Source organism: Pseudochaenichthys georgianus, unplaced genomic scaffold, assembly GCF_902827115.2.
Source record: "Pseudochaenichthys georgianus unplaced genomic scaffold, fPseGeo1.2 scaffold_500_arrow_ctg1, whole genome shotgun sequence".
In the NCBI taxonomy this organism is placed as follows: Eukaryota; Metazoa; Chordata; class Actinopteri; order Perciformes; family Channichthyidae; genus Pseudochaenichthys; species Pseudochaenichthys georgianus.
Genome location: NW_027263061.1, coordinates 9,668 through 23,209, shown reverse-complemented (window position 1 = coordinate 23,209; position 13,542 = coordinate 9,668). Strand labels below are relative to the sequence as shown.

The following is a 13,542-nucleotide window of genomic DNA, read 5'->3' as shown; positions in this document are numbered from 1 at the left end:
GAAGATTCAGATTTTTCTCCGGGTTATTTAAACTTTGTGTTACTCTATTCCCTTTCACCCTAGAATATCAGGGAACGTATCACATATGTTTGCCTTGTTTCTGCTATGAATGGCTGTTCATAAAGATTCAGATTGTATGACATGTTCTATTGACTCTTGTGCCCCCTTGTGGTATTAAAAAGCTACTAGAAATACACATTTTTGGCCCAAAATATTGTCCCATAGTCAATTTTTTATTTTTGCACTGCATTTTGAGAATAAAATAAACATTTTGAGTTCATTTTTACTTTCAGAATGCGCTTTTTTCCCCTTAAGTACAATAATTCTTCCACCTGGACATTACAATCTTAATATAATATTATTAGATCTTCTCATTGAAAGCTTCACGGTTCAAGATATGTTCTATGGTAATTAACTTTATTTAACAGAGGACACATTTAGAACTTAGTTATAGTGAATTATCAAAGATATTATATTTCTATTTGTGTTTTATTTCCATATGTGAACATATAAGAAGGGCGGGGTCCATGACAGGCGCTGAAAGTCAAGAGATAAGTGCACGTAAGACGACACCGCATTATTATACAGAACATATGTGTTGTATTCCCACATTGTTCCTAAGCAAGTAAAACATTATTATATATATAAATATTAAAATACATTTAAGAAAATCCCACAGCAGACATGTATATCTTTATCAGTATTTCCTTTATTTTTATTGGTTGAAATCACAACAAAAACATACATTTGTACACAATCTGTGTCCCTAAATCTAACCTTTTTTTAAATGGACTTCACAAAAGGAACGTCACACATCTAGACGTCTACACGGTATATAAAGTATATATATGCGTATATATACTTTGGTCATTTGGTCACATTTTTTGTTTTTATAGTTAGTTATTATTATTTCAAAATAAAAGCATCTCCTGACCCTGAAAGCTTATCACATTAAAACACTGAACATTTCTTTTGTCTTTTTATTTAACCGTTTTTTTTATACAGAACATAATGCCCTAAAAATAAAGCATTTTCAAACACTCTAATATGCTGAATTATAGATTTAAATATATTTATAGAGATAGATATACTTTATTCTTTAAGAAAATGGAGCAATGCATGTTCATAAATACTCAGGATGTTTGCATCGTGTGTAGATTCGCAGAAATAAAGTGGATAAATAACCTGTTGTGTGTTATCTGTCGGCCATTTTGTGTTTCTGATGATGCTCTTTAATAATGCTTCTTTTGTTCAGGTTTTGTTATGTGCTTAACGACAAAAATAACTTCTGTGCACGTTGGGAATCTGTCCTTGGATTTCGCTTGGCAGTCTGCACTAAGGCAACAATCGAGGAGAAAAATCATTCAGGGAAACAAGAAACAAAAACACACTTTCCAACAGCCACACGTAAAAAAAAACACACACTGTCGTTTTTACAAGTGAGGGGATTAGTTGCCAGATATGCCACTGCTTGAGATCCTGTAACGCACCTTTAAGGAGTTTAAACTGCAGAAAAACCTGTGTTAAAATGTGCTTGTGTGTGTGCGTGTTTGTACTGCTATCTTTGTGAGGACACACACGGGTTATTAACCTTTGGAGTGAGGACTATTTTGCAGAGTGAGGACATTTAGGCCGGTTGTCCATTTGTTTTGACTGTAATGGCCTCTAGTGGTTGTTTAAAAGCTTCTCTCAAAGTTTCAGACTGGTCCTCAGAGCATTTTGAAACTGAGAGTAGGTGAATACACACACTTTTGCTCTCTATCTCCCCCTAGTGACTTTGCTGATTTATTGCAGCAGAGCAACTTCTTCTCCAGAAAATATTCATACACATTTTACTCTCTATCGCTCCTTTGTGACATTGTCAATTTATTCCACAGTAAATAGTGTGTATGTAGTGTGTGTGTGTGTGTGTGTGTGTGTGTGTGTGTGTGTGTGTGTGTGTGTGTGTGTGTGTAACACTGATCGCAGTCGTTTTGCTGGGGGATGAAGGCAATGTGGTCACCAGCATTGACCTGTCTTTCTGCAAGCCTCACAATTTATTCACCAAATAATCGACATTTTCTCCCGAAAATCTGGAAAGTTACCCACATTTTCTAATTCAGAGATTATTCAGAATTTTCTGGAATAACTGAAATGTTGCAGGTATGAAGTCCACCAACTTTCTCCCCCAGGTAAATGCAGAATTGTTGCATTTAAACACAACAATAACACATTAAAGGCTAGTATAGATCATTTTTAAACGAGCATGTGACTATTTGCTACTGGTTGTTAGCAATATGTGTCTCCTTTATCATTATAAATATCATATTCTCATTGTCTTGTACATTTAACAAGGTTTTTCTTTGTGTTTTTACAGTAAACTCTGGTCAAAACAACCCATTGGTTCTGGTATTGCCGCACAATGCGATGTTAAGGGAGACGTATGGCGACTAGTTCGTTGGTGTTTGGATCAGGGGGTTACAGGTTCAAACCCCACTGCAGTCAGCATGTCGGTGTGTCCCTGAGACACTTCACCCCAAAGTGCTCCTGTGGGGATTGTCCACAGTATTGAGTATGGAAGTCACTTTGGATAAAAGCGTCTAACAAGTATCATGTCATGTAATGTTTACCCAAATTACAATTGTTTTTTGTACAATAAAAACTATATCTAACCCCACTTAAAATGAGGAACTATTGGTAACTTAACGTGGATGTTGACTCCTGTACTTCTGGGTAATTAACCAGAACTCATCTGTCCATTGCCGTAAGAAATGCACATTGTTTTTGTCCATTTAACTTTAAAATGTTAGCAGTGGAAGAAGTAGTAACATCTTTTACTCAAGTAAAGGTAAAACTACTCTGTTACAAATAGAAATCCATTGTTTTGTACTTTTAACAACAGATTTTTCTGCATATTTTAAGGTAAATTCAGGTCAAAACAACCCATTTGAACTTGTATTGTTTCTATTTGACCCCCAATTGAATTCTGATTCTAAGTTAGGAACTATTGGTAACTTAACCTGGATGTTGACCCCTGTACTTCTAAACTCATGTCCTTTGCCCAAATACAAGTCATTTGCAGATTGTTTTTGTAGAAGTTCTAAGACATTTCACTTAATTACAAGTAAACAATTCAGTGTTTTATATATTTAACAACAGATTTGTTGTGTTTTTATGGTTAAACTCAGGTCAAAACAACCCATTGGGACTGACATTGTTTCTATAATACCCCAAGTGCAATGATATTGTGTTTCTATTCTATAGGTAACTTAACCTGGATGTTGACCCCTGTACTTCTGGGTTATTAACCCAAACTAAAAGCAGGTGTCCTTTGCAACTACTGCAAACTTTAGATGTTTGCAGTAGTGGAAGAAGTACTAAGATATTTTACTTAAATAATAGTAAAAAGACTCTGTTACAAGTAAAAATGCTTTGTTTTGTACTTTTAACAACAGATTTTTTGCGGTTTTTACTTTAAATGCAGGTCAAAACAACCCATTGGGAGTGGTATTGTTTCTATATTACCCCCAATTGACTTTGATTCTAAGTTAGGAACTATTGGTAACTTAACCTTGATGTTGACATCTGTACTTCTAGGTTATTAATCCAAACTAAAATCACGTGTCTTTTGCCGTAAGAAATGCACATTGTTTTTGTCCATTTATCTTTAAAATGTCTTATACTTAAATAATAGTAAAGATACTCTGTTACAAGTAAAACTTCCACAGATTTCTGGCGTTTTTTTTACTTTAAACTCATGTCAAAACAACCCATTTGGACCGGTTTTGTTTCTATTTTACCACCAATTTAACTCTGATTCTAAGTGAGAAACGATGGGTAACTTCCCCCCCCCCCCTCACTATTTCTCGCTCAGTAGTCTTGACGTTGGTACCCTCCGCTGCCGTCGAACGCAGCCTCGCTATTGGCCGCCGCCGCCGCCGCCCCCCCTCCTCCTCCGACGGGGCTCTCCAGGTCCTCCCCCCCCCCGAAGGAGGTGTACGGACCCCCCGCTGCGTCCTGGCTGGGGTCCGTGTATTCCTGGGAGAAAAGAGCCGAGTCGGCACCCAGTTTGTATCTCTGGAAGCCCAGGAAGCACTGACCAGCCTTGGGGGAGGAAAAAGGAGGAGGAAGGTTGAAAAAAGATGGAGGATAATGGTAGCGGAGAGTGTTAGAGCAGAAGGAAAGAGAGAAGGGGGGGGGGGGGAGAAAAAGAAGGAAACATTGATTAGTCGAAGTGAAAAGCTGGTGATTAGTTTTAGCGAGATATTCAGTCAGAGAGTTAGTTCTACAAGAAGCAGAAAGGCCGGTGTGAAGAACTATAAGATATAAGATATGTAAGAGATATATAAGATGGACCTTTATTAATCCATGTGGGGAAATTCAGTAGTTTCAGCAGTAACTGAACCTGGGAATGAGTCCACATTTTAGCATTTCCTGTCCCCTGGAATTCAATGGTTTACTGAATGTGTTTTTCGTTGTTATCCTGAAATATAACGGTGGTTAACACAAGCTCAAGAGATTGTAGTTCTACGATATGAAACACGTCAGTAAATACCCCGCTGAAGAATACAACAATGGAAGATGCTGACAAGTGTCTTCAGTCTTTCTTTTGTCTTTCAACATAGTGTATGGAGGAGGAAGGGTGAATAAAGATGGAGGATGATGGTAGCGGAGAGTGTAGTTTTAGCGACATAATCAGTCAGAGTTTGTTGTACAGGAAGCAGAAAGGACAGTGAACCTGGGAATGAGTCAGCATGAAGTCAATAGTTTTCTGAATGTGTTTTTGGTTGTCATCCTGAAATCAGGTCAGTAAATACCCCACTAGTGGATTTAAAGATGGCGGTTTCAACAAATGTCTAAATAAGACGACTAAACGATGGAAGGATTTATTAAGGTTTAGTTTACCGAGTGTCTCGGGTCCTTTAGATCTAACGTGGTTCACTTTAACTTTTCAGTCTGTCTTTCAACATCTTGTCCAGCTGGTTGGTTGCATAATATTAAAGTCAGTAATTGTCTGATATAAGAACAAAGGGAAAACCGTCAAACAAATCTGATTGTTATTGGTTATTGTGGAATTTGGTATAATAACTTATAACTTAATAACCCAATTAAAATTAGAACAGTGCATATGCTTCAAAGTCATTAAAAACTCAAATGTCAAATGTCTTAAAACGGTCTACTTTATGGGAAAGCATGGATGTGCAAATACGGAATACTTTGATACAACAAATAGTAAAATGTAGGGACTATTTTGATGTTTTAGGAAATTACACTTCTGGACTTTTGAGTTAGAAAATACTGATAACACCTTATGTGCAATATGCGGCAGCAGCTGGTAACTTTGGCTAGCCTAGCTTAGCATAAAGACTGTGAACAGTGGAATCAGTGAATATGGAGTCAGGAGAATGCAGAGAAAATCTTTTGAATGTAACTTTATGAAAAAGCAGAAAAAATACAAAACCTTTTACAGCATCAAGCAAAGCGCTGGGTTACGTTTTAATCAGAGTTGTTGTGTATAAAAACCAACCCTAATAAATCCTACGTTACAAATAAAAAGCAAAGCATCAGTCACTCTGTAAACCCTGGACACAAACACACACTGGCAAACTTTGAATATGAAGTAAAAACGTTTTGTTTACATGCTTTCTTCTAAATCGTTTGACTACTTTAGCTCTCAATTCTTTTTGGTGAGATGCAATTTAAAAACTCACGGATCTCCAAAAGAGATTAAAGGAATTCAAGACGGTGTTTAACGCTAGAAAATCTCAGCATTTGGCAAAAAAAGGTGTTGAGTCATCGTGACGAGTGATCAACCCACCTGCACAACATTACAATCAGGAAAACAATATTTAACCAAAAACAACAACAATGACCCGACAACTGGTGCTCACACTTCTGGATTGTCATGTAAGCGTGTGTGTGTGTGTGTGTGTGTGTGTGTGTGTGTGTGTGTGTGTGTGTGTGTGTGTGTGTGTGTGTGTGTGTGTGTGTGTGTGAGAGAGACAGAATCAGACAAGGGGCTGATGGGGCTGGGGGGGGAACAGCTTGGTGTATTCCTCTTCAAACGACACATTCTTTAACTTCTCCATAGAGAAGAGAGCCTGAGCGCCCTGTGGGAATAAAGGCTCATGAGTTTACATGTACACACATCCAAAGAAGATGGAGAAAATGAGTCAAAACCTCTGCATTTTCAAGAGCTAATTGAGGAAGAGTTCAAAGTTGAAAGGAAGTTCAGTGGGGCTGCAACTCATGGTCGTCTCCATCATTGATTAACTGTGAATCTTTGCAACTAGCCAATTAACCAATTAATCTATACAAATTGCTTTGTGTGCTAGAATTATTGTCTTGCATCCAAAAATATGTGCAGATTAGCATTCCTTTATCATTTTTATTCTATTAGATATTTGTGTAATAAACGTCATAATTAGCAGATGAGTTATTGGCCAAATAAGAGTGACTCTTTGACCAACTTTTAATCATTTCATCCTTAAGTCCAAGTGTAAGTTTCTGCCTAAATGTAATTTGAACACAATCACACGCATTAAAAAACTCGCCAAAAAAATATCCATCAAGTCCTACACATTTCCAAAAACTCATCAAAGAGGAATTAAAAGGGTGTTTTATAGGTCATTTATAACTTTAAAATTGTGAATAAGAAGAACCGTCTTGTTTTGTCTCCTCCAACCAATCAAGTTCCATTTAACATCCATGTCTTTCCAAAATGTTTTATTCTATTGGATCATTGGAAAACAATCGTCATAATTAGCGTATGAGTTCTTGAGTTTGGTCCAAATACGAGGGACCTTTGATCGCCACATTTTGATAATGCTATCTTAAAGTCCAAGTGGAAGTTTGTGTATGAATTGAATTCAAACTGAATTATAGAAACGCACATGTCACTATTAGATATTTGTGCAAAATTGTCGCGATTAACCTAAGAGCTCTTGAGTTTTGGCCAAATACGAGGGTCCTTTGAATTTAGATTGAATCAAAGAAACAACACGCGGATCCAAACAGTGACGTTGTCGTCACTGTTTGGATCCGCGTGTTGTTAGAAGATGTGAGAAAACTTTCAAAAGATAATAAAGGAGGAATTAAATTCTTGACCCCCAGGTTTCTAATCAGTTCCTCCTAAGTGGATGTTTTTTCCTAAATTAAAGAAATGTCCTCAAGAGACATTGTGTTCACGATAATCGATGGAAAGAAATCCAGAGAACATGATTTTCATCCCAGTTTCCTAAAGTTGTGTCTGTCAAATAACGCACATACGTATATATATACTTTATCATGGTATAAAACAGAGAAGAAGGAAGTCTCCATATATGAGTGTCTGTAAAAATATATTTTCGGCATTTTTTCAGGACAAACTGAAAATCAGATGGCCATTATCTTTGTAATTGTTGCAGATCAATCAATCAATCAATCAATCAATCAATCAATCAATCAATCAATCAATCAATCAATGTTTATTTATATAGCCCAATATCACAAATGTTACATTTGTCTCAGTGGTCTTCACAGTTTGGACAGTCAGATCTAGCTTTCTGGTTTGCTATGCCCTCCATCTCCACCAGGGGGCAGCTGTTGTGTTGTGTCCGCTGAGATGTGTGTGGGCTCTTCTACCCAGGAGAAGATGGAGTACACTTGCGTTTACGATAATGGACAGACAAACTGAAGACATATTGTCCACCATGTCCGTCAGTCTTTAACCGCAAGATATTCCTTTTATTATGATATAAAACAGAGAAAGGCAGGAAATCCCCATAGTTGAGAGGCTGCATTTCTACATGCAAAATGTCCTTTTGACCAATGATCAAATAGTTGGTCACTGTTGGGAAAACCCTGAATGTCCTCTTCCAACATGAGAGTAACTTGATAACAAAGGCATCCCAACTGTAGCTGTGTGCATGACAGGATGTCTGATGACCCAGAAGAGCATCAGGACTGCTTGAGGCAGATGATAGCTATGTGATTAACATGAGGACTCAGCCTCTATGGAGAGAGACATCAAGCATGCTCATTTCTGACGTGGAGCTAATCTGAAGTAAACATTGAATACTGCTTTCTATTCTTCCATCTTGTGACTGTGTAACTCCCTCTCTTGGATATCAGCATGTGAAGGACACTGCTCAGGAACTACTTGATGCTCTGTATGTGATGACTCCTTCCATTCTGGAGAGGATCACAGATACATGGACCCTGGGGTTGAAGCTCAAGCCGGGGACCAGGGAGATCATTCTAACAGTCACTATTTCTCAGTTTCTCTAGTTGTCAGTGACTTGTTATACCCTCCATCTCCACCAGGGGGCAGCTGTTGTGTTGTGTTATACCAGATATGTGTGTGGCTCTTACCCAGGTGAAGATGGAGAAGAAGGAGAAGGTGATGGCGGCCCGGGCGGCGTCGCCCCCCTCCCTCAGAGGGTTTTCCTCGTGATTGGTCACCTGCCACTGATTGGCCAAGAAACAGAAACCCACGAACCACATGAAGGACCAGAACGCTGCAAAGAGAGAGAAAAACACAAAGAAAGTGTTAGAATAATGATTGAAATACAACAAACACCACCTGAAGTATTACATTTTGTCTCAACCTACTTGGCGTTAAATAAATATCACAAAGAAACATTTTGATTATTTATTCTGATGCTTTTTATCCACAGCAACTTACAATAAGTGCAATCAACCACGAGGAAACAGACCCAGAAGAGTGAGCAACCTGAAAGTACATTAGCTTCCTCGTTGTTATGCTGATGATATACACTTCTCTAGATCTTTAGTTGGTAGTGTGACATTTTTCGGATGCTTTAGGACTCATTCCTGCAGCTCTCTGTTTGTTCAGAAGTGTTCAGTGATACATGTGTGAAAGGAATATTAAACTGTCAGAGAAACTAGTCTTAAACACATCATAGCACAGAGACAGCTCTGGTTAAAGTCACAAATGACATTCTAATAGCCTCAGACAAGACACTTGTCTATATTCTTGTCTTGCTCAATCTCAGTGCTGCATTTGATACCATCGACCATGATATCCTATTGCAAAGACTAGAGCACTTAGTTGGCATACAGGGAACTGCTTTAGGCTGGTTTAGGTCCTATCTATCTGAACGCTCTCAGTTTGTACGTGTTAACGATGAATCTTCCACGCAAACCAAAGTTAGCCATGGAGTGCCACAGGGCTCAGTGCTCGGACCTATTTTGTTCACATTATATATGCTTCCGTTAGGCAATATTATAAGGAATCATTCTGTAAACTTCCATTGTTATGCGGATGATACTCAACTATATTTATCAATCAAGCCTGATGAAATTAATCATCTAAATAAAATTCAAGACTGCCTTAAGGACTTAAAAACGTGGATGACCTTACACTTTTTGATGTTAAACACGACCAAAACTGAAGTTATTGTACTCGGCCCGAATAATCTACGAAACAAATTATCTAAAGATATACTAACTATGGATGGCATTAATTTGGCCTCCAGTGAGACTGTAAGGAATCTTGGTGTTATATTTGATCAGGATTTATCCTTTAACGCCCACATAAAATCAATTTCAAGGACCGCCTACTTCCATCTACGTAACATTGCAAACATCAGGCATATCTTGCCTCAAAACGATGCAGAGAAACTAGTCCATGCATTTGTTACTTCTAGGCTGGATTATTGTAACTCTTTATTATCAGGGAGTACCAAGAAGTCAGTCAAGTCGCTTCAGCTGATTCAAAATGCTGCGGCTCGTGTACTAACCAGAGTTAGGAAAAGGGACCACATTACTCCTGTTCTGGCTGCCTTACACTGGCTCCCTATAGAACACAGGATAGAATTTAAAATTCTTCTTCTCGCCTACAAAGCCCTTAATGGGCAGGCGCCATCTTACCTTAAAGAACTCATTATACCCTACTGTCCTACTAGGGCATTGCGTTCCAAGAATGCAGGGTTGTTGGTTGTTCCTAGAGTCTCTAAAAGTACAATGGGAGCCAGAGCCTTTTCTTATCAAGCTTTGTGGAATCAGCTTCCAGTTTGTGTTCGGGCGGCAGACACCCTATCCGTTTTTAAGAGTGCGCTTAAGACCTTCCTTTTTGATAAAGCTTATAGTTAGGGCTGATTAGATTCAGCCCCTAGTTTTGCTGATATAGGCTTAGTTTGTCGGGGGACATCTTACTTCTTCCTTCTCTCTGTCTGTACCTGTGTCCTCTCATGTTCCCATTAACCCAGCTTCCCCAAATGTCTTTCTTTTTGGTGTCTATATACGCTGGGATCCGGAGTCGTGGATGATCCTGGATCGCGAGCCCTGGATCGCGATTCGTGGCTGTGGTCCTGGATCATCGGTCCTGATGGATATCCTCGTGGATTCATCTTCCTATTATACACACATGCATTTCCAAACATTTGGACTACCTATGTTGCAAATGTATTATCTTTTCAATTTACACACGGCATCTATTGCACGTCTGTCCGTCCTGGGAGAGGGATCCCTCCTCTGTTGCTCTCCCTGAGGTTTCTCCCATTTTTCCCTTTAAACTGTGGGTTTTCTTCGGAAGTTTTTCCTTGTACGATGTGAGGGTCTAAGGACAGAGGGTCTGAGGACAGAGGGTCTAAGGACAGAGGGTCTGAGGACAGAGGGTGTCGTATTGTCATACTGATATTCTGTACACACTGTGAAGACCACTGAGATAAATGTAACACTTGTGATATTGGGCTATATAAATAAACATTGATTGATTGATTGATTGATTGATTGATTGATTGATTGATTAAAACTAGGGATGCACGATAATTATCTATATATATTAGGAATTATGACGTCATCCCGATAAACCCGATAACAGTATTAATAGCCCCGATAATATACAATATATTTTTTGGGTACAAAAAAAGAAAAAAGTCCTGCGGTGTGGGTGGATTGGGATGAGGGGCGCTTGTTTTTCACTCGGCTCCTCCCGTTTTGCCAGTACTGTGGTATTAGTGGTTTAGGAAGATACCTAATACTTCAAACCTGATCAGTCACCTGAAACATCGCTTACATGTTGAACACAAATACCTGTACTTTCTACTTCTTATATGTTGAACACAAATACCTGTACTTTCTACTTCTTACATTTTGAACCCAAATACCTGTACTTTCTACTTCTTACATGATGAACTCAAATACCTGTACTTTCTACTTCTTACATTTTGAACCCAAATACCTGAACTTTCTACTTCTCACATGTTGAACCCAAATACCTGTACTTTCTACTTCTTACATGTTGAACACAAATACCTGTACTTTCTACTTCTTATATGTTGAACACAAATACCTGTACTTTCTACTTCTTACATTTTGAACCCAAATACCTGTACTTTCTACTTCTTACATGATGAACTCAAATACCTGTACTTTCTACTTCTTACATTTTGAACCCAAATACCTGTACTTTCTACTTCTCACATGTTGAACCCAAATACCTGTACTTTCTACTTCTTATATGTTGAACACAAATACCTGTACTTTCTACTTCTTACATTTTGAACCCAAATACCTGTACTTTCTACTTCTTACATGATGAACTCAAATACCTGTACTTTCTACTTATTACATGTTGAACTCAAATACCTGTACTTTCTACTTCTTACTGTACATGTTGAACTCAAATACCTGTACTTTCTACATCTTACATGTTGAACTCAAATACCTGTACTTTCTACATCTTACATGTTGAACACAAATACCTGTACTTTCTACTTCTTACATGTTGAACTCAAATACCTGTACTTTCTACTTCTTACATGTTGAACTCAAATACCTGTACTTTCTACTTCTCACATGTTGAACTCCAATACCTGTACTTTCTACTTCTTACATGTTGAACTCAAATACCTGTACTTTCTACTTCTTACATGTTGAACTCAAATACCTGTACTTTCTACTTCTTACATGTTGAACTCAAATACCTGTACTTTCTACTTCTTACATGTTGAACACAAATACCTGTACTTTCTACTTCTTACATGTTGAACTCAAATACCTGTACTTTCTACTTCTCACATGTTGAACTCAAATACCTGTACTTTCTACTTCTCACATGTTGAACACAAATACCTGTACTTTCTACTTCTTACATGTTGAACTCAAATACCTGTACTTTCTACTTCTTACATGTTGAACTCAAATACCTGTACTTTCTACTTCTTACATGTTGAACTCAAATACCTGTACTTTCTACTTCTTACATGTTGAACTCAAATACCTGAACTTTCTACTTCTCTCATTTTCCAAACAGCTGGTTCCTTTAGTCTGAATGTGTGTTTGGTGCGTGGTCATTATTCTTTAGAGTCACTGCGTGCCTATTGGTTGGAACACGATCCGTGTATCCATCACTTCCTGGTCTTCTCTAAAGAAGAGGGACCAATGGAAACGTTGTCATGTTGCCGTTGTTCAGCATGGAAACATTCATTAGCTAACAATGACATTATTGTTCTATTAATATAAAGGGAGGTCAGGTACTCTTTAAAGCAGCTGCTAGCTATGGGTACTTTTTACTGAAGCACACTTCAAAGCCTCTTTAATTTGACTTGAGTAAAGAAGTTTAGGCAGTACTTCTACTTTCACCAGAGTATTTTTATACATGAGTATCTGTACTTCTACTTGAGTAAAGGATGTGTGAACTTTTGCCATCTCTGTTTGCAATGCATCCACCCTCATTCTCAAGCCATAAGGTGCAGCCTGGTCCTTCCTTTACCTGACAGCCCGATGTCGGCCAGCACGGCCTTCTTGCGGTCCTTCACGCTGCTGATCTGGGGGAAGTAGACGTCCAGAGCGAGGAAGGCGAGGCAGCAGAGGAAGGCCATGGAGCCCATGAAGACGCCATAGTTACAGGCGTTCTGGTTCTTGTTGAAGATGCAGAACTCCTCCGCCGTGTCGGGCCGGTTGATGTAGCCCTCGTTGGCGATGCATCCGAAGATCACGATGGAGAAGACCTGCAAACGAGAAGAGGCGGGAGCGTTAGAGAGGAAGTGAAGTTCTAACGTCAGTGATTCGAGATTTCAACTCTAACAAAGACCAGTTGAAAAAATGACAAAATGCTGACAAAGATTATACAAATTAACTTCAACTTTATTAACATCTTAAAGAGAATACAAATTGTTTTAAACTGTTAAGGACATACCCGTTACCCAGGCGCCAAGATGACATCATTAGATTTAGAGTGAAAATTAAAAACAACAAAGAAAAGCTACGAATTCCAAACAAATACAAATAGAAAGTTGCACTATCATTTGCTGTAATACTCATCGACTTATCATCAAGTACTCAGATATTGTACTTGAGTAAAAGTAGAAGTACTCAGGTCTTGTACTTGAGTAAAAGTAAAAGTACTCAGATCTTGTTCTTGAGTAAAAGTAGAAGTACTCAGATCTTGTACTTGAGTAAAAGTAGAAGTACTCAGGTCTTGTACTTGAGTAAAAGTAGAAGTACTCAGATCTTGTTCTTGAGTAAAAGTAGAAGTACTCAGATCTTGTACTTGAGTAAAAGTAGAAGTACTCAGATCTTGTTCTTGAGTAAAAGTAGAAGTACTCAGATCGTGTA

The 13,542-nt window shown here is 38.3% G+C and overlaps 1 protein-coding gene across 1 annotated transcript; it reads right to left on the bottom strand.

Moving 5' to 3' along the window:
* Positions 1 to 689: 689 nt before the first annotated feature.
* On the bottom strand, positions 690 to 12,935 carry syngr1a (synaptogyrin 1a; the record flags this gene model as incomplete). The annotated part of the gene is made up of 3 exons (XM_034078841.1): positions 690 to 4,083; positions 8,332 to 8,477; positions 12,698 to 12,935. Coding segments are annotated over 3 exons (618 nt in total), but the record flags the coding sequence as incomplete, so codon positions are not given.
* Between the last annotated feature and the right edge of the window lie 607 nt (positions 12,936 to 13,542).